The sequence below is a fragment of the Pteropus medius genome, unplaced genomic scaffold (assembly GCF_902729225.1).
Source record: "Pteropus medius unplaced genomic scaffold, Ma_sr-lr_union100, whole genome shotgun sequence".
Lineage (NCBI taxonomy): Eukaryota > Metazoa > Chordata > Mammalia > Chiroptera > Pteropodidae > Pteropus > Pteropus medius.
The window spans coordinates 17,959,167-17,981,214 of NW_024349803.1; the positions used below are offsets into that span (position 1 = coordinate 17,959,167).

The 22,048-nt window shown below is 43.3% G+C and overlaps 1 protein-coding gene and 1 pseudogene across 5 annotated transcripts in view; both read left to right on the forward strand.

The window, feature by feature from the left end:
* LARS2 (leucyl-tRNA synthetase 2, mitochondrial) overlaps positions 1-22,048 on the forward strand; it is a 127,620-nt gene that overhangs the window by 30,626 nt on the left and 74,946 nt on the right. For all 5 annotated transcript variants that reach the window (XM_039837534.1, XM_039837536.1, XM_039837535.1 and 2 more), the window contains one exon: positions 17,690-17,779. In XM_039837534.1, coding sequence (XP_039693468.1) covers positions 17,690-17,779 — 90 coding nt within the window. The remainder of the gene's footprint in view (positions 1-17,689; positions 17,780-22,048) is intronic.
* LOC120582579 (uncharacterized) lies at positions 18,630-18,746 on the forward strand (annotated as a pseudogene).

A 22,048-nucleotide genomic window follows, 5' to 3' on the forward strand; every position in this document is an offset into this window, starting at 1 on the left:
CTTTCTTTCATAAAAGGCTTAATTCTCTGGGTTAAAAAAAAAACTTTCTGCATTTCTAGAATTAATACATTTCTGGTGAGCCAGAACGATCATCAGATGATGACTTTTAGCACAGCACTGTGTTTCACTTTTTCAGATATTATTCCCAAAACAGCTTGTTTCATTTTCAGAAAGATGGATAGTAAGAAGCTGAAAGCCAGATCTGAATAGCTGAGCATCTACTGAGGGAAGAGTGAAGGGGAGATAAAATTCCGAACCGCGCAATGAGAGAGGAGAGAAGTGTTTCTTCGTGGACACTCACCTTGTGGAATGATTGGCAGCGTTTCCGGGGAGAAGGGATGGATGGCCTTTGACACGCATGGGTCCAGGTTATGGCCTTGGCGATCATGAACTGGTCCCAGGGAATGGCCCAATGAGTTCCTTGTGCCAAATGGCAGAGTAGGCTTCTGAGTTGTTTGGTGTGGCCCGTTGGGGCACGTATGTCTCTGACTTCAATCTGTCTCTTCTCATCTCTGCCTCCGGTGCCTGAGCTGGTTCTGGACCAGGCCTTGGCTGTGAATCTTGATTGAAGTGGACTTCGGGGTGTAATTTTGATCAGGAATCATTTGAATAATTGTTTTAGGAGCAGTCCCTAGGAGTTCCCCTCAAAACCAGACAAGTATAAGAAGTAAAATAAAGTCCAAACCAGATAGGATTCAACGTAATACCGCAGAATCTGCCAGAAGAGGGCTTTATTGTCTATGGTGCTGGCTGAGTAACCCTCAAAAACATCAGTGTAAAATCAGAACAAACCAAAATGGAAACATATTCCAGGATTGGCCATAAACGATGTTTGGATTAATTCATCTTTTCTCTTTCTCCGTTACTGGCGTAATCAAGAGTTGACTATTTGCTGAGTTCCTTTATCGTGAAGATCGTAGGTGTTTTTATTTACACTCATTTTCACTGGATTTTAAATTCCCGTGTCTTATTTCCTTCTGGTGTTCTTATGTTCAGGCTTCTGTACACGTCGGCACCCAGCAATAAGACTCACTGACGGCTCTGCCCGTGTCGGGCCAGAGAAACACAGGAACTACTGTCCCCTCAGGCAGTCGTCCATCAAAACAAATTCAGAACGCACCCTCACATCCTTCCCCACAGGCCTGCGGGCCAAGGGGCATGCGGGGTGAGGTTATCTCAGAGCAGCGGAAGAAGCGCCCCAGAACTCCGCTGGAAGAGGCGCCCCAGAACCCTGCTCCATCAGAATTCTTACCTGGACAGGCTTTTGGTGCCTTCGAGCTCTTCCAGTAACACACAGCATCATCGAATGGCAGGCATTTTGCAGATTTCCCTGGTCGTCTTGTTCAGCGTGGGTGGTTGGCCTGCAATGCCGCGGGCCTCTGTTGAGCCTTTTCGTCCCCACCCCGTGTCATTATCCTAGTTTGGAGCAGTCCTCTCTTTCGATCTAAAACTCGCAAGCTCTTTGGACCACACCCGCAGGATTTATTTTCATGATTTGTATGATTTTCACAATTCGTACGATTTTCATGATTTGTATGATTACAAAGTGAAAATTACTATGGCTTCAAGGCCCCTACTACCTTGGCCTTTATTTGCACAGAAGACTAGACGTCTGATAGGAAGGATTAAACACAAGAAATAAGGAGGGCTCCAGGATAACAGAAATACATGTTTTAACATTTTTTTTTTTCATTTTAAAAGAATTCAAAGAATAGCTTAAAACAGAAAACTTGAGGGTAAGCACACTCCTGAAAACGCCCTTGGGAAGATAGATGTCTGTCGTGGGAGCTGGGAGCAGCGGTTGCCTTGACAACACAAAACAGGCACCCAAGTGTTTGACTCTGCGAGTCCTCGCTCAAGTCCTTACAGAGGCGCGGCAGTTAGTCTGGCAGATCTCTGCCTTTGGGAAACTTATTCTCCCTCAGAGTCAGAAAATTAACCTTTTGTTCCGCCCCCCACCCCCCGCCCCGAGGTTTCCGTTGATTGAGAGGGAAAAAGAATGATCCCTTTGCTTTAGCTGAAGCGAATTGGCTTATCTTTTAGCACTTCCCCTGTTTACGGCAAGGTCGATGCTGGCGCGGAAGGGTCCGCGTTCGGAACCACAGTCATCGTGAGGTTGAGGACCACATCTCATCACGAAAGCACAGCACACGTGCAGCCCGCCTCATGCACAGCCGAGCCAGCTCGGTACTTAGCAGCCTGCAACACGTGAGATAAGTTTTTCGCCGCTTCAGCCAGGAGAGTCTTTTTGGATTCATCAGCCTCGAACTGAAGAAGGAGGTCTCCTGGGGCTGCTCAGTCAATGTGGCTGTTGTTTCATCCGCAGTCACCACTGGCGGTCATGAGCCTGGTGTGGTCATGAGCCCGGTTCGGTCATCTCTGTCCAGGAACGCATGCTGGCTAATGGGACTAGAGCGTCCCGATGTCATGCTTGTCAAGTGCTTTCAGGAGATAGGATCTTGGACGCTTATCTGAGGTCTGCGTTTTGGTGGTGAGTCTCGCCATTCACACATGGTGGGCATGATCTCAGCTTCTCTGCAGGAGGATGCTTCTTCTGGTTATTGAAGAGATTAGATCATTCTTTAAATGCCTTAGAAAATAAGTACAAACTCTCCCTCCGTGGCTGAATGAGGCCTCCAGGTCAGTCTTGTGCATCAGCGGGTACAACCTTTGACAGATGATGCCTGTAGTTGGGTGGAGACAGCGGCAAGCAGTATCCACAAGGTCTTGAGGATGATGTTGCTACTCCATGAAAAATAATAAGGGTTATTCACATGTATACTCATACCGGTGGTCCGCCAGCCTTGGCGAGCATCAGAATCACCAAGAGGGCTTGTTAAAGCCTAGGTTTCTGGGCCCCACCTCCAGAGTTTCCGACTCAGTAGGTCTGTGATTTTGTTTTTCTGTTTGGAAAACCGGGATCTTGGGAATGATCGTGCTCCCAAACCTTATTAGGTAGGAGTCAACATACAAGCCTTCCGTCAGTTCTTTCTGCTTTACCTCCCGGGCTGCAGCCAGAGATCTCTGCCTTTGCCTGGCCACGCGATTACATTGGGCTCACCTGGATAATTTAAAATAATCTCCTTATTTTAATCACATCTGCAAAATGCTTTTAGCCACTTAACTAACATATTCACAGGTTCCAGGGGTTAGAGTGTGGCCCTCTTTGTGGGAGGCCGTGCTTCCTGCTACATCCCCCTACCCTTTTTGTTTTTTAATGGTCGTTATGTGGACTGAATGTCCCCCTCCCCACCCCCCCCATTTCTATGTTGACGCTCTAACCCCCAATATGAATAGTATTTGGAGATGGGATCTTTGGGAGATAATTAGGGTTAGATGAGGTCATCAGAGGGTGGGGTCCTCTTGATGAGATTAGCACCCTCATAAGAAGACACGCCAAAGAGCTTGCTGTCCCTCCCTGGGTGCACAAAAGAAGCGGTCATGTGAGGACACAGATGGCAGTTGCCTGCAAGCCAGGAAGGGAGCTCTCTCCCCAGAACCCCACCCTGCCGGCACCCTGATCTCGGACATCCCACCTCCAGGACTGTTGAGAAAATAAACTTGTTGTCTAAGCCACGCAGTCGGTGGTGTTTTGTTGTGGCCACCCAAGCAGACCAATACAATGACTTTGACTTTCGAGGAGTTTAGTGTAGAGCTTTCGTAGAATGTCTCACGGTTCGGATGTGTCTGGCTCTTCAGGCATCAGTTCCAGTTACGGTGGCTGCACACCAAAATTTAGGGGCTTAGAACAGCACCAACATTCATTTTGTCTATGTTTCTGCAATCTGGGTAGGGTTTGGCAAGTCTAGCTTGTCCCTGTGCCATTCAGCATGATCGGGGCGGCTCGGAGGCTGGGTAGGAGTCATCCAAAGGGCCTGCCCATGCGCATGTCTCATGGTTGTTGGAGGCTTGAGCTCCCCTAGATCCCTCTCCTCTCCTCCTCCTCCCTCCTCCCCTCCTCCCTCCCTCCTTCCTCTCTCTCTGTCTCTCTCTGTCTCTCTCTTTCTCCCCACCCTTTCCCCTCCCTCCCCCACACCTCATCTTTCCAGCCCGGTGGCTGCAGGGGAGCCAGACATCTCACATGTTGATTAAAGGCTCCCTGGGTGTGAGTCCTGAGAGAAAAAGCAGAAGCTACACCCTATGGCCCTGCCTTAGAAGTGACTCTTAGAAGTGACTCGCTATTGCTTCCTCCATAGGCATAGGCCTGGCCACATGCCAGGTAGGGAACATCAGCTCCACCTCTCCAAGGAGCGAAGAGTGTCCATGTCACGTTATGACAAAGGCATGACTATGTATCGGCACAGCCATCTTTGGAAGTTACAATTTGCCATAACATCTTTACCTTATTCTGTTATCCCCTGTATTACTATAAATAGGATGTTAGGCTTAGAGCTTGATTAGACTCAGATTATCTTTTTTTTTTTTTCTAAATTTAATCATAAGTGCTGTGTGCTTTCTAGCTCATCCCTACCTGAGGAGACATGTGTTAAGTTGTCTTACTATGAGCGATGCCAGATTTGATCGTAGGTTAAGGTGGTGATTGCTGTATCTCTTTATGGTAAAGCTACACACTCCCCTTTATAATTTGTTAGTAATTTGTAGGATAACACTTTGGCACCATATGAATATTTCATTTCCCAGCAACCTTCCAGCCAGGGTTATTCAGTTATTACACTGAAGACTGAAAAATGGGTGAGTGTCTCCTACCATTCTTCCTACGTTTATTAGCTGGCATGCCTTCGCGATGAAGAACTTCTGTCTATTCCTTTGTTTTATATCACTATAAATACATTGATTTTAATTTACTCGGTGGATTATAAACAGTTACATTTCGATGTTCAAGATGTCCAAATTTGGCCAGTAGGAGCCATCGACATTATGGTTTTAATACCCATCCTTGTTCTTGAATGTGGCTGTAACTCATTTGTTTCCAATGCTTCTTAGTTTTCCCTTATACAAATAACATAACCTACTTGTCCACTTTAGTGTTGATGACTGTTTGGGCGACTTCCAGTTTCCCTCCTTCTTTTTCTGTTAACACAGTGCTGCTGTAAACATTCTCGTCAGTGGATCCTTGTGCCTGCAGCGCTAACTTCCGTCAGCGTGTACCTGCCTACAGGTGGAATGGCTGGGACGCAGGGGATGTGTACCTTCAGCCTCCATAGCTGCTGCTGGGTTTCCAAAGGGGTCGCCCCAATCTACCTTTCCCAAGGGGTCACCCCCATCTACGTTTCCGTCCTTTATTCCACATCCCCACAACAGTCGATGTTATCAGACTTTTAAACTTTAGCTAGTCCGGTGGGTTTCTCACTATGCTTTTAATTTCCTTGATTGCTAATGGGGTTGAGCACCTTTTCCTATCTTTACAGACGATTTGTATATCCTCCTTTGGGACGTGCTTTGTTCCTAATGGATCATCTTTCTCCTCATTGTCCTGCCGGAGTTCCTTATATGTTCTGGATAGGATCCCTTCATCAATTACATGTGTTACAAATATCTTTTCCCAGTCTGGGTCTTGCCCTTTTAATCTTTTAAAGGTGACTATTGATTAACAGATTTATTTCAGTGTAATCAAATTGATTAGTTATTTCCTTTATGGTTAGTCTTCCTCATGTCCTGTTTATAACATATTTCCATAAAGAAATTCACTTAGCCTTTCTCCCTGGGATCTCCAGTTTGTTTAGAAGTGACGTTTGTGGGTGTGAGCAGTATGAGGTAGGGATACGGTTTCATATGTTCGATATGAAAGAAAGAGTTCCTTTAGGTGTTTATGTTTAAATTGGAGAGATGACAGGCCTGTACCCACACGTTACCCCGAGGCCCCAGACTGCCTTCCATTTGTTCTTTGACCAATCAGCCTCGTTTCACCTTTTCTAAAAAGTTGTAGTTTAAAGCGTTTGCTGGTATTTTTAGTTTTTAATTCACTGAATTAAATTCCACTGACATCTGTTTTGGGACTTATGGTACTCTTTAGAAATGAGTGGCTTTATCAAATGAATTGTTTGACTTGTCGTTTTAAGTTTATAAATTGACAAAGAGTCTGTGGTGTGTTGGTGCTTAGAGCAGGGCTGGGGAACAGGCCAGGGCCAAAGAGTGACTCGAGGCTAACTGGCACTTTTCATGAGGTGGTTTCTCTATTATACTGCAAGTTCTGGGGATGCTGTTTTCTCCTGGAGTTTCACACTTGGGTTTCACATATCTTTCTTATAAGGTAAACTACTTAAGAGATGCCCAATCACTTTGAAGGATGAGCCATTCCAGGAGGAGAGTTATTCATAGCATCTCATAGCCCTAAATTAACTTTTCAAATAACCTTACTGTCAAAACATATCTTTTGTTTGAGAAATTATACGTAGAAGTCAATTTCAGGTGAGCCTGAAATTAAAAAATTTTTTTCTTCCGATAAGATCCTAGAAGATCCGAGGGAAGCTGGCAAATGGCCCAAGGACATTGCTGGCTAAACAAATTTGCAAGAAAAAATTACGAGATAGAAAGATTGAGGAATTGGACCCATCTTTTAACGTAAGGAGCAATGCACATGTTTTGACAGGGAAGAACCTGCTGGAGGCCGCTTTGGGAGATTGCCGGCTGTGGAGAAACTGGGCGAAATCACCAAGGGAGAAGGGAGAGCGTAGAGAGAACAGAGGGCCCAGAATGTCTCGAATGTGAGGGTCAAGAGATGAGGAGCCAAGAGAGAGGCCCAGGCTTGGAGGAGAATCGCAGTAAAGACGATGCCACGGCAACCGGGGAAGAGTGAGTTTTTACAAAGAGCCACTGGAAAGAGGAGAAATGGGGCTCAAAAAACCACTGATGATCACGCTGATTATAAAAGCAAGCTTTGGAGGAGGGGATTCTAGGAAGATGGCAGAGCGCGGGAAGCACCAGGAATCTGTCTCTCAGTCGAGACAGCAGTTGCTCTGGCAGAATCTGTCTGATGGAACTGTTCTGGAACGCTGGAGTCTACTGAAGTCTAACTTCCAGGGGAAGGCTTGGATGGTAAACTGCAGTTAATTTTGGTCAATTTAAATTCTTATCTCAGTGACGGCTACCAGCCCCTCACCCCATAGCCCCACGGCAGGCATCCGCGTGCGTGTTTCTGGAGCAGCTCACACGCAGCTTGCAGGAGTCAGGGATATCCTCCGTATATCATGGATCTCTGTTCTGATTGCTGATGTTTTTACTTAACGGTGGCCTCAGAGTGCAAGAGTAATGATGCTGACAATTTGGATATGCCAGAGAGAAGCTGTAAAGTACTTCCTTTAAGTGAAAAGATAGTGCAATACAATAAGGTATTTTGAGAGAGTGAGAGACCACATTCACATAACGTTCTATCATATATTGTTATAATTGCTGTATGTGATTATTAGTTATTGTTGTTAACCTCTTGATGTGCCTAATTTATAAATTAAACCTCATCATAGGTATGTATATGTAGGAAAAAACACGGTATATACAGAGTTTCTGTGCTATCCGCGGTTTGCTCTTATTTTTCAAGTTTCTTGAAGTGACAGCTTAGATTATTGATTTGATACTTGTCTTGTTCCCACTTTTAGGAGGAAAGCATTTAGTCTTTCACCATTATAGATGAGATCACAGGAGTTTCTTTTGTAGGTGTTCATTATCAAGTTATGGTAGCTCCTTGTTTTTAGTTTTCTGAAAATTTTAATCCTGAATGGGTACTGAATTTTGTCAGTTGCTTTTCTGCATCAAACGATATGATATTGTGATTTTTCTTCGTCAACTTGCTAATATGGTGGATTAAGACATTGATTTTTTAATATCGAACCAGCCCTGCATCCTGGGAATGAACCCACTTGTTCATGGTATATAATTTTTTCCTACATATTGCTCAATTCTACTTGCTAATATCTCATTAAGAATTTTTACATCCATATTCACAAGGGATAAGGCTTTATAGTTTTTTTTAAGATGTCTTTGCTGGTTTTGGTATCAGGGTAGTCATGGCTTCAGAGAATGAGTTTAGCATGGTTTCCTTTCTATTTTCTGGAAGAGAGTATATAAAACTGGTGTTAATTCTTTAAACATTTGGTAGAATACTCCAGTGAAACCATCTGGGCCTGGGGATTTCTTTTTGAGGTGGTTTTTAATTATGAATTTAACTTCTTTAATAGTTATAGACTATTCAAGTTAGCTTTTTCATATTGGGGGAATTGTGGTAGTCCTGCTTTTTGAGAATTTTATCTAGGTTGTCAAAATCATACATGTAGAGTTGTTTGTAGTATCCTGTTATCATCCTTCTGATGATAGAAGTTCTATAGTGATATTTCTGTTTTGTTTCTGATATTAGTAATCTGTTTTTTCTCTTGTTCTTTGTCAATTTTATTGATCTTTTCAATAAACAACTTCTTTGTTTCATCGATTTTTCTCTTGATATTTTTTCTGTTTACAATTTCATTGATGTCCACTTTTGTCTTTATTATTTTCTTCCTTCTGCTTTCTCTGAGTTTATTTTGTTATTATTTTTCTAGTTTCTTGAAGCAAGAGCTTAGATTATTGATTTGATACTTTTTCTCAATTCTAATGTAAGCACTGCTTTAGCTGTGCCCCTTAAAATTTCATCTATTGTATTTTATTTTTAAAAAATTTTTAAATTTCTCTCGAAACTTTCTCTTTGGTTCATGGATTGTTTGGAAGTATGTTCTTTGGATTCCAAATATTTGGATATTTTCCTATTAAAGTTCTGATCTTGAATTCATGTTCGATTCCATTGTGATCAGAGAATATTTTCCATATGATTTGCTAGAGGAAAAACTCACTCCTGTGTGTCTCCTCTACTCTCTGTACTCAACTACCCCACAACTTGTGACACCAAATGCGTGAGTTTTCCACACATCACGAGATTCTGCAACACCGGCGGTGCGTCCTACAATTGAACTCAATTCCGACACTATCTACCTGGAATAGATACATACATTGAGAACCACATTAGTGTTATAATTTTTGCTTCAACCATCAAACAATTCTGAAAACTCAAGAGAAAGTCTGTTGTATTTACCCATAATTTTGTTTCTTTCTCTGTTCTTTCTTCATTACTAATGTTTCAAGATTCTCTCTTTTATCGCTTTCTTCTTGCATAGAAAACAGCCTTTAGTCATTTTTTTAGCGTAGGTTTGCTTTTCTTCACCTGAGAATGTCCCGATTTCCTCATCGTTGAGGAATAATTTCATTGAATCCACAATTCTAGGTTGATAGTTCCTTCCTTTTAGCACCCAAAAAATACCGTGCCACTTCTTTCTGACCTCTTTGGTTTCTGATAAGAACTTGACTCTCTCGAATTGTTTTCTCCCTATGGTAATGCATTTTTTTTTTTTTTGTCTTTAGTTTTCAGAAATTTGACCATGACGTGTTTCAAAGTGGATTTCTTTGGCTTTATTTTGTTTGAGGTTCACTCAGCTTCTTAAATGTGTAGGTTTATGTTGTTTTTCCAAATTAGAGAAAATTTCAGCTGTTATTTCTTCTAATACTTTTTCGGTTCCGCTCTCCTCCTCTCCTCGTGAGACTCCATGACAGGAACGGTTAGATCTTTTGTTATAATCCCACATATCCCTGAGGCTCTGTTCATTTCCTTCCCATCTGTTTTCTCGCTTTTGTTCAGATTGGATCAATTCTATTACCCTGTCTTCAAGTTCACTCATTTTTCCTCCGCCCTTTCCAATCTGATGGTGAACCCATCCTTTGAGCTTTTTATTTGTTATTTTGTTTATTCAGTTCTAAAATTTCCATTTGGTTCTTTATGACTTCTCTTTCTTTGTAGAGACTTTTCTGCTTTACCGTTTGTTTCAAGCCTGTTTCTCATTTCTTGCTGCAATTATTTCTGGAATGGCTGCTTTAAAATCCTTGTCAGATAATTTTGATATTTTGGTCATCATGGTGTTGCCATATGTCGATTGCCTTTTTCTCATTCGGTTTGAGATTGTCCTGGTTCTTGGTGTGGCTAATGATTTTCGATCGAAACCTGGACATTAAGGGGACTCTTTTAAGATTCTGGATCTTATTTAAACGTTGTTTATTAGAAGGTCTCCTGTGATAACTGCTTCAGTGGGCAAACTGGGAGCCCGCCTCTTTACTTCTCGGTGGACCCCTGAGTCTAGGATCCAGTCTAGGATCCATCCCGACTCCTCTGACACTGTCCCATCTGGGAGCGGAAGTAGCACCTCATTGCTGCTGGTTGGGGTAGTTTAAAGTCCAGACTTCCTCTGCGGTCTCTTCTGGGAGGGCGTTGTTCAGCAACACCCAGGGGTGGGGTGGGGTGGAAGTCCTGGCTCTTCGTTTAACTTCCTTTGACACCACCCTGGCACAGAGATTGGGGGGCAGGCTTTGTTATAGTCTCTGGGAGTTGTGAGTGTAGGCTTTTCACTAAGGCTTGGCTGGTGGGGCTGGGGCTGTCATGTTTCCTGTGGTGTTGGCTGGAGTTGAGCAGTTATTGTTTAAATTTTCTCTTGCCAGATTTTCCCTTTCCTGGTACTCTGGCGAGAGACAGCCAGGCTTTCCTTTTTCTTTTTTTTTTCTTGCCTGCATTTCTTGGCATTTCTGGGTTATTGGCTTCATTAGCTCCAATCCTGGGACTTATGAGGCATAAAGAAAATCCATGGAACTCACCACTGTGTCATTCCTCTGATGCTGAGGTCCCTAACCAGTCTGCCTTCTCTTCTCCATTTTTGGAGTCTTCTGTTTGTTTTACATATCTGTGCAGGGCTTTTAGTTGTACTTAGTGGAAAGAATAGGAAAAAATACATCTATTCCACCTTCCCAGAAGACAGCATGTATAGTTTTAAAAATCCTTTCCCCTCCCATTGGATTCTGATCTATGCTTCTGTGTTCCTAGCCCTTCCCTTAAAAAATCACTGGGCAAAAAGATCTTCAAAATAATTTTCTATACTTTTTTCTAAGCTTATAGTTTTATTTTTTTGGTCCATGTCACCTATGAAAGCTTTCAAGCTGTGACAGGCTTCTACTAATTGTTTATGGAGCTGGCAGGCAGCAGAACAGCTCATTTTGGGCGTTGCTGTCACTGTTTTGCATCCATGCAATTGATGACTCGATATTTTCGCTTCCTCTGGATTTGTGCCCTCGTCTAACAAATAGCCTTCGCGTAACTCAAGAAACCCAGAGAACTCACGTCTCAAAAATACCTTTCAGATGACTCTGTCCTCTTGATCCTGAAATTTTCAGGTACCTTGCAGGTAAAGTTAATGTTCTTTTCCTTTTAGAAAAATACAATTGTGGAGAGCTGGTTTGGCTTGGATAGTTGAAATACTGGCATCAGTTCAAGTAGACAGATAACAAATTGTAATTCAAACCCATTAGTCTCGTCTGTAGTTTAATGGAGGGTTTTCTGTTCCCAACTGTCTAGTTAGAAAAGCTGTCTGTATTGTTAGACTGCCTCGATGAAGTTCTCGTCGGCTGGCAAAAAAGGACAGTTACCAAGAAATTAAGCACATTATTGCTTCTCGTCCGATTATGGGTAGTTCTCAGAATCTTGGGTAGTTTGTAGCAGGAGACAGCTTTCAGGTTACCATAAAAACAGCAGTGCTAAAAAAAATAATGGTCAAGAAAAAAGTAAAAACAGGAGCTCACTAACCAAGCAGATTTCAGTTCAGAAGGACTGTGTGAGTCGTGTTTAAAACTGCAAAGACCACGACTTCTCTTCCATTTATGCTCATTGTCCAAATTGGCTGAAGAGCATGTAGAACATGAACCTTTCAAATCACTTGAGAATTTAGCCGCAGCCCTGGATTTGAAAAACAAGACCTTTAAGAACAAAATGCATGTTCTGTAAAAGCACAGTGTCTAGCATTTGTCATGAAGTGGTTATTCATTAAATGGTTATTTTCAGTCTAAAGTTAGTCCTGAGGTGAAGGAACATAATTACCTCAAAATGAATTCTCAGACAAATGGTAGGTTCATGATTAATTAATTAACGTTGATATTAACACCTGTTCCTTCAACTCTGCATTAAAGAGGAGAATAGGGAAGATAAAAGAGGCCAGAGGCAGAAGCTTGGCAAAGATGGAATTTAACAAACGGTGAAAGGAAGAGAGATGAGAGGATGCGGAGGAGAGGAAGTGGCCAGTGAGGCTGAGGAGGCCCGAGCGGTGGGGGTAGCAGTTTAGGAAGGAGCAAGAGGTAGCCATGTGTTCCAGGACAGGGACCCCTGACCAGGCCTGCAGATGACAGAGATGTTGGGAAAGGTACAAATGAGATGGAATAAAGCAGAAACTGGAGTGGTGGGAGGGCCAGGGCCAGGGCCTGGAAGGCCTGTGGGTGTGGTAAGGTGGGCGCTGGATCGCCTCTCTCCCCTCACAGAGAATGGGAGTGAATGGGATGGGGTGGGGATGACTTAAGAGAGGAAAGACTACGAAAAGGCCTACGGCAGGTGGCCTTGATCTTCTCAGTCATGGAAGAGAGGTCATCTTCATGCCACCTCACCCGGTGCTGATGTGTCGATGGTACTCAGTAAGTATCCTGGCGTAATTCAGCGAGCGAATGAACAAACAGAGCCTTGACTTGGGTGGGAAATTCATTCTTGTTCTCTGCACGTCTAGCTGATGAGTGAGTCTCTTAGGACTGGGCAGTAGATCTGCGGTGAATGTTTTCTCATCGATGCATTAAATGGGGAGAAACATAAAATTCTGAACCAGCCTTATGCTAGGAAGTTGAGAAACTGATCTCAGTTTCAGAAGTGAGTCTTCTCTTAACAAGCCATCGTTCGTTTGTGATGTGGAAGTTGCTGATGGGGACAAACGCATTTCTTCTTCATCTGCCTTTGGGCGTTGGGAGGTTCGGCACACGCGTTTCTTAAAGCGCTCTGTGCGGCGTGAATCGGGGCGGCAGTTCTCACGTGACCCCACTCATGTTTGACAACATTTAGAGTGAAGAAAGTAGATTCTAGTCCCAAGAACATTTTTGGAAAACCTGTTGTAGTTAAGAAAATGAGGAAGGGCTCTCAAGGCATTGTTTTTTAAATATAGTAGCACCTGACCACCTTCATTTTGATGTATTTGTTGCTTTTAATGAGGATTTACTGAGCACCTGCTGTATACCCATACTGGGCCAAACAGTGTTGGAAAGGCAAGCTAACAACCCTCTTCAGATCCCACGATCCTCACAGTAGCTACAGCATCCTAGTTCCCAGATGAGGAAAGTGGGTCTGGAGAGATGAGCCATATGTCCAAGGTCACCAGCAAGTCCATGGCAGAGCCAGTGCTCAGACCCTACGGTTGATGTCCTTCTGAGGCAGCCCAGTGTTTGCTTATACGTTGGCTTTCCCCCCCGCCCCCAGCATGCTAGGCTCTATGAAGAATTTATTAAGTTCTGTGGAAATCCAAGGGCAGGACAGGACCCCATCTCTTATGCAGTGTTTAAGAGGGCAGTGTGTTTGGAGGGAACCTCTCTGCAGTGCTCCCCAACCTTGGCTGCATGTGACATTTCAGGTGGCGTGGTGAGACACAGGCACCAGCTGCTTTTAAAGCTCCATTCCAACGTGCAACCAAGCCGAGTGTTTAGAGGACTCCGTGCAGGGGTGGCCATGAGCGTCCTAATCCAGCAGATTTCCTCATAAGCTCCTTCCTTCTTCCAACACAGCAGGTGCACAGAGCTGTGGACCAGAGCTGTGAACAGTCACCAGCGAGGAACATCTGTCACAGACTAGATGTATATATTTTTTCTAAGCTGCACAACATGAATCCTGGGGCCGATTTCTCTGGTCTTTGAGCTGTGCTTTAGAACCTCTTCCTTTTAGAATTAGAGAACCTGGGATGGACTAAAGAACAAGATCATTATCATACACTTCCCTTGCAGTAAAAAGCAAATGACAAGCATGCATGTTACAAAAGATCATTTCTTAAAAAGGCACGTGAGCACTTCTCTGCTTCCAAGATTGATCGTGTGGAAGGCAGGTGGCTCATGCTCATGGTGAGACAGGGGAAGGGGAGGCGAAGCCTCGTCGCTGGGAAGCGTGACGCGTGGCAGCCACGCCCCCTCCTCACTGTGTTTGTTTTCCAGTGTACAGGACTGCGGATAGCCCGGCCTGATAAACACGTCGCCTCAGGTTTTTGTCCGTTTTCTTTTGTTATATCCTGATAGCTACCCTAAATAATCGTGGGGGTGCGATGCAGATGAAATGCACATGGCTCCGAGTGTTGTCAGCAGTGCTGCGATCTGGGACCGATGACTGTCAACGTGCAGCAGGATGAAGAAACGAAGACGCAGCTAAATCCTGCCGGGGCAGAAACTGGGCAGGAGGCCTCCCAGCCGGCCCTCCCCGCGGCGGGCGGTCACCAGAGGTGACCCGGGGCGCCCTTGCATGGATTTCTCTATCTGGGTCATTTGTTTTGGTCTTTTCCTTATAAACACCATCTCCTTTTGGTCAGAAAGTGAACATTTGGTCAGGGATGGTGACAGTAAGGGATGGTGACAATAAGGTACCTTTACCGCAGTCCTCTGCCTCTCCCTTTCGCCTTGTCCCAGTAGCCTGGCAGGGGCATCAGCCGCCTCCGAGGGGTGTGACAATGAAGCCAGCCTCGCTCCTCCTGTAACATGCTCTGAGCCAAGCCAGGGGAGGGTAACATTGTTGATGCCGCCTGTGTGCCCTGCGCGTGCTTCACATGCGTTATTGAATTCGTCCTCCTGAGAGCCCTCTCAGATCTGCTTCGTTACTCCTGTTTTCTGCATGGGGACCCTTGTCCGTGACCACAAAGCCAATGATGATGCAAGGACTTGAACCCACGTTAAATGGCTCCAAAGTAGATTCTTTTCCTTCGATCACTCTGTCTCATACCCTCTTCCTGGAGCAAAGGGTGCTAGCCTGAGGGGACCTCAGGGAGGCCCACACGAGGTGACCGAGTGCCGTGAGTCTTCCTTCGCAGACCGAGTGCTGTGTTAGTCAAGGGCAGTAGAGCAGGTCTCTGCGGCTCTGCCTCCTTGCGTTTCGTCATTGCCGATTCACTGTGCTGCAGGATCTCCTGGCAAGGCTGGCGTAGTTATTATTATTAATTTGCGCAGTCCGAGGTGTGGGTGGCAGGTCTCAAAGGGTCTTGGTGTTCTGAGCCCCACTTGTATTCTGAAGGCGCTCACCGTCTGTTTTGGGCCCTGTGTTTGGCTGTGAATGTGCAAAATATTTTTCATGCTAAAAACCAGGTAGAATGTGAAATTGCAGTGTGGAAGAATGATGCCAGTTGAGGTCCCAGCTGCGTGAATCTGGTCTCTTGGCTGCTAGATTGCGCTTTCTAGAGCTCAGGGGGATATAATAAAAGTGACGCCTTTGTACAGCAGTGGTCACGTCGTGGAACATTATCTCCTCCACGGTGGGGAAGGGACTAGAGATCCTGGAGCGGTGGTTTTCATCATGGACTCTTAGCAGCTGAGGGCACCTTTCTTCATATGACGTATGTAGAAACCCAGTATAAATAACACAAGTCAGACCCAAGTCTGAAGGCAGGGTGAAGGAAGGGGGCCTGCAGTCCCCACCCTCCACTCACCTCAGACCTGACACTTCAGAGAGAATGCACTTTGCATTCACGTTTGACTGAAAGTAGACTAATGCTTGGTTGGATAACGATCTTTTTTTTTTTTTCCTGACTGGATCATCATCTTGCTTCTATTTTAGGTAAAGTGATTGCCAAAACCATAAACCTAAATGAAGATATTGCTGTTCCATTGCTGTGTAATTTTTACTCTCAATCTACAGAAGCAGATTCAGGGCTGAGAAAATACATACATACATACATGCATGCATGCGTGCGTGCATCTATACATATAATATAGACAGATATTCATTAGAAGTATTTTGAAAAAAAAAATTTTAAAGAAGTATTTTGATGTTTTATTATGAAAAACTTAAATATACACAAAAATAGAGAAAAGAGAACTCTCACGCTCCAAATTTAACAACTGTCATTTTCTCATGTGTGCTTCACGTGTTTTTTTTAAACCTCTAATAAATAAGACTTTTGAAAAACAAGCATATCCACAATAACAAGGTCTGGGAACATTTTTCTCTCATTCCTCCTACCCCCAGTCCCACCCTCTATCCCAGTTCATCTTGTGGATCAATGTAATTTGAATTTAGTTTGTGAAACCTACATGAAGGATACAAATTTGATTCAACATGCAGGAGTTCCTACGTCTATTCAGTTCATTCTTCATTTATAAATGATTTTAGGGTGCCTCAGAATCCTGCCCTAGATTTTGTTAGTAATGGAAGTTCTTCATTGCTTGTCTGGAAAACTGAGGAAATGAGTTCTGTGCCAGGCCTGCAGGGGGTGGGGTAGCTGGTGAGGAAATGATGGGATGAGGATGAATTGGGAGGTTTTGGGGAGCAAGCCCACCCACACTGTGCTGGTCCGATTCTTGAGCTGGTAAAGTGCTTTGCGCACAACACCCCTGCAGACTTGGTGTTCATGGAGCCTTGGGAGCTGGTACAGGCTATGTCATGCACGTGGCTCAGAATCACAGCTCCAGCACTGCCTGGGGCCGGCCCGGCAGGGGACAGCTACAATGTGGGCAAAGCCGTTAGACTGGCTGGCTATTCACTCTCTGCCTTGCAGCAGGGAGGAGCGGAACTGGTGATCAGAGTTCTTTGTTTTCTACTGGTTATTACTCTGCTATTTTTATAAAGCAGCACATAAATGGACATAATACATAAGAACCTTACATAAGAGAAACAGCTCATTTGGAGCACCAGGAGTTGCCCTGACCCCTTGCTCAGCTCCTGCCACACTTGCCCTCCCATCCTGGTTTTAAGTTCTCTCTTCACTTAGTCATCTGAAGAAAGGCTGAGTTGTTCGCACTTTCTATAGGAGTGTGCCTTCTATCAAAAGTCCAAAACAAATGGGACCATTGGGAACGTCCCCTGTCCTGCATCTGTTTCTACATTAGCTATTTTGTGAAGAAGAGCCCTAGAAAAGAAACAGTGTGGATGTAGAAGTCTTTACGCTCACTCGACTTTATCAATGGTAAACCTTATAGGTTAGTTATCAATAACCTATATTTAAAGATTCTATAGCAGATGTTTTCAGGGTAGAAGATACATTTGGGGAACCTTTGCGTTAAGCTTGGAAATGCAAGCTAGGTGATTTCTCACTAAGTTTAATGTATGATAATGTTTTTCATGGGTCTTCTAGACACCAGTCCAATTCACACAATGGGATAGATGGGGTATAATGAGTCTAAATGAGCTATGAGGCCCCGGTTATAGGTAGAGGCACAAGGTTTGTTTCAGATGAGGATTGTATGGAAGCAGGCAAAGATTCTTTCTGAATTTTATGATTGCTTTCTAAATGAATGACAGTCATGAATTTGCTTCATGGTCCCCAAAATGTTTGTGGTGACAAAAATAGTAAGATTCAATTTTGTACAATGTGATTCACCTGTTACCTGCATGAGTGGAGGGACGGGGTGTACAGAAGACTTCAAATTGATTTTCTCATCATTAAACATTCCCTGGGAAGGTGGGGGCAACATTTCAATAACATCTCTCTTCCCAGAACAAATTGCTTCTCCTCTCGCTTTACCAATTGATAGAAAATATCGTAAGTTGATAAAATTTTTGCAGCTGGTAAAATGATTGCTTCTCAAAATGAATTGCAAGACTGATACACATAATGCGTGGCGGGAGGAGCAATATTTACGATGGCTTATGCATGATTTCCCCTCTTCCCTTTGCCAGGAAATAACTACGTGTTTGCCAGATTACTACAAATGGACTCAGTACCTCTTTATTAAACTCTATGAAGCTGGACTAGCCTATCAAAAGGAGGTAAGTTAAAGTTAGCCACACTTTAAAAATTCTGTAAATTTTCTCCATCTTCTTAGAACACATCATTGTTAAATAAACATATAGACCCTGTTTGCACAGTAGCTGTGAAAATTAATACTACCTCTAGTTCATGAAAGTAATCACAGCAGACCCAGAAAGAACCACTGCTTGGCTTCATTTGGTACCTCCAGGACAGGGCTTGGGTCTTTCACCCTTGAATTCCCAGCACATAACACAGTGTCTGGCTCCTATCCTGAGATCAAGGAGGAAGCATAGTAGGAACATGGGCTTCTCAAAGCCTAGCTCAGCTATCTCTCCCAGCTGTGTGTCTGCTAGGTAACTTAACCTCTAGGAATCATGGGTAACTTAACCTCCAGGAATCATGGGTAACTTGACCTCTGGGAACCGTGGGTAATTAACTTAACTTCCAGGAATCCTGGTCTCTCATCTGTTAAGCGGGGTGGTAACATCATCCCTGCAGAGTCTTGGGAAGGGGGAGATAATGTTTGAAGAATATCACAGTGCCTGTGCATAGTTGTCTCCCAAGAAATGGAGATGTTTGTTATGGCAGGAGCTCAATAATAGGAGCTAAGCCTTAGATGGTGGAAGATGAAGGAAAGAGTATCATAGTGTAGCCTGGAACTGAACTGCCCAGGACTTTAGCCACTGATGGCACGTGGTTGTTGATATTTAACTTTAAAGTAATTAAGATTAATTAATATTACAGATTCAGGTCATCGGTCACACAAGGCACATTCATGTTCTAGTAGCTAGTATGGACAGCACAAATAGAGAACATTTCCATCACCACAGAATATTCTACCAGACAACACTGGTCTAAAAATTTCAAGTCTACAGCCATGCCACCCTGAACAAGCCTGATCCCGTCTGATCTCGGAAGCTAAGAGGTCGGACCTGGTTAGTACTTGGATGAGAGACCACCTAGGAAGACCAGGTGCTGTAGGCGTAAAAAAGAAATTAAAAAAATAAGGGATTGTAAGCTGACAAGGTCCTTGAGATCTGTGAGGTCAACCAAGGGTTGCCTCGCCTAAAAAAAAGATAATAATAAAATAAAATAAAAAATTCAGAATTAACAGGTAGGAAATTTGTACCTTTATGCTGGAGACAGTCTGCTTTGACCAGAGGGATTTAACAACGTAGAATTACATTTACTTTTCCATGGGTCACATCACACTGCTTGCTCTTATAATGAGCAGTACTTACATAATCATTATGTTCTAAGTGTGAAAAGTTTTAGAGTCAATATAGAGACAAATGCAGAAGGCTCAACTTGAATTTCAGACTAAAGCAAAAATATCTTAAACCTTGACAACATAAAGATAATATAGCTAACAAAAATCGGGAGGGGAAATTGGGGAAGAGAAATAGAAGCAAGTGTGAGAAATTCCCTTCATCTTTTCTAGCAAGGGGTCATAGATGAAAAATTTGAGACTTACATCTTTTAAGGTAGAAAGGTAACCCGAGAGATAATAAAATAGCAAAAATAAAAATGGCAGAAACTGGAAGAGAGAGTCAGGAGTGGGAGGAAGGCTGTCGGGCGTGCTGAAACATATCATAGCTGCGTGGCAGAGGTCAAGCTGAACTGTCTAAAAGATAATGCCAAGTAAAAGTTCTTGTCGTTGAACACCAAGAAAAGTGATAAAACAGAACTTACCAAAAAAAAAAAAAAAAAGTGGAGGAGTATTTTAATACCTATTTCACTTAATTATGAATATTCTTTGATACTATACCCAAACTCAACAAGTGTGGTTTCTTAAAGATTAGTTGCAGTGTTGAATCTGAAACATCAATGAACTTTGTGTACTCTGTTTTACTCAAATGAGTTGGTCTGTCTTGCACTTTGAATGGATTTTTACTTATGCATACTTTTGTAACATCATGCTTGGTCATTTGGAAAATACTGATTCCATGAGTTATGCACATCTTCCAAATCTACTTATTTCATTGTGCGATATCATCATAAGAGTCTTTAAGTTTTGGGAAGCTGTGAACTCATGGTAGGCAGATACAAATTTTCCATAATTCTAATTTTCACTTGAAAGTTCAAATTTTTATCATTGACAACAGATGCCATCAGTTGTTTTCCTTGGAGTGACAGGTTCACTTTATATATTTTTGAGAAAATGTGTGCCACGTACCTGTCTGAATAACCAAAATTTATTGTCATTCTTTAGTATAAAAATATAATTACATGAAAAAATGTGGCTAATTCAGCTCACAAACACTTGTATTAGTGCTTTTTGTCAAGACAATGTTCACACTTTGCTATGCAACAGCAGTTCTTTATGCCTACTTTCTGTTCCGTCACAGAAAATATTAAAAGAATGCGTTCTCAAGGATTAAGATTTCATAAAATCAATAAATTTTACTGCTTCCTTAAGGCCTTTCTTAGTGATGCTGGCTTCCCCACCCCCCAGCCCTTATCCGTGAGTGCTCAGCGGTGAAGACCCCAGTGACCACGGGTGCAGTTTGCTGCCACCGCCTTGGTGGGCGCCGAGGGCCGGCAGTCTTACCCACCTTCGCTCTTGGACTCTCAGTGCAGATGTGAACACAGTGAAAAGGGCAATAGCACCTTGTTATTTTAATGAGAATAGTTTTGACCCCTCGAAAGGGCCTCAGGGATCCCCAGAGTTTTATGGACCCACTATACAAAGAAAATAACCCCTACCCCCGATCTCACCTTTAAATTAAGAAAAATAAAAGATTGTTTAAAATATTACATTAAGTTTTTTTCTTCCCTAAGGAAAGTATTGAGTCCCCATTAAAATTTGAGATGAATCGAGAGTGAGAACTTTGTGGAACCAAGTCATACTAATCTAATGCAGAGTCTCCTGGGTCAGTTTAACTTTGAAAAACACAGTCGTTCCTATGTCCAGAGCTCCATCAGGTGAGGACTGGTGGGAGACAAGAATTCCTGTCCAGAGTTTCTGACTGCAACAGACCACCTTGTATTGTTAAAGCATCACTTTCGAAAGTTAGAAACGTGGCTTCCATGCAAATACAAAGTGAACACGTGTCAAAGATTTTATTCAGCTCATTAATTAGTGAGAGAACCAGTGATAGGTTAAGATCAGTTCAAATGAGATTTCAAGGAATAGAGATTTATAGAATCAAAGGAATGCTGAAATGAATTCGCCAATAAAATCAAAACGGCTTAATGTCCTACAAGCGATAAACCTAACTTTTCGGGCTGTCTTTTCTATGAAACACATCGTTTGCATTGTCACTGGCTAGGAGCCCTTTGCATGACTCTCAGCCAGAAATCCTTGGCCTCGCTCTGAGTTTTCTACAAGTGAACCTCTCCCTTTACATCCTGGCTGGGTCGTAAAATAACTTCGTCTTTTTCTAAGTCTGGGGTAATTTTTCTTAACGGTATCATTCACCATTCATAGGCAAAAGGGTAGGAAGAGAATCAGTGGGAAAATCATCAGAGGTTCCCACTCCATTCAGCAGATTTAGTGTTAACCTACTAGCCTCCCGGATATTTCCAGAAGAGGCCCCGTTGCTCCAGGTGGACAGTAATTATATCCGAAAGGGTTTCCAGACTGGAATCAGGCAGAGGGAGGGAAGTATTGTGAGCTACATGACGTATGTCAAGTGACAGCAAGGAGGAGAAACACAAATCCAGGTTTCAAGACATGCAAGAGCCGCAGCAAAGCAGAGGCGAACTGCAGGTGAACCACAGGGAGGAGCGAACGGGTCTTTGCAGAGTGTCAGGAGTTGCATTGGATTGTCCATTGTTACCTGTGTTCGGCTGTGTGATTACTGTTTATTTTATGTGCATGGGATATGAAATGATGGGACATGTTAATGTAATAGTGCAAACATTTCTCACATGGGACCCTCATGTGTGCTGTGCAACATTCCTTTATAGGACGCTTTATTTTGGTATCTACTTACTGTCTGTTTAGGTTGCACTCTTGAATATTGTATAATCCTTTATAGGACCCTTGCTTCTCTGTCTCTGCACTCGGGATTTGTTCTTGCTGCCTCAATTATACAGCATATCAAACCCAAATAGACTTGACCTCATTGCCGGTGGATCGGATCCAAAGCCGATCACAGTATCTTAGGAGCTGAATAACGTTTCTAAAGATGAGAGGGCAGACGGGGGAGGGTCCCATTGCAGAGGCACAGCCGTCCTGCTAGCTGCAGATGCCTCTCCTCAGTTGTTTCCAGATCATCGTGACACTCCTCAGACCCCCAGTACGCATGCCCCTGGGGAATGTGTCCAGTTTTCCCTTAACT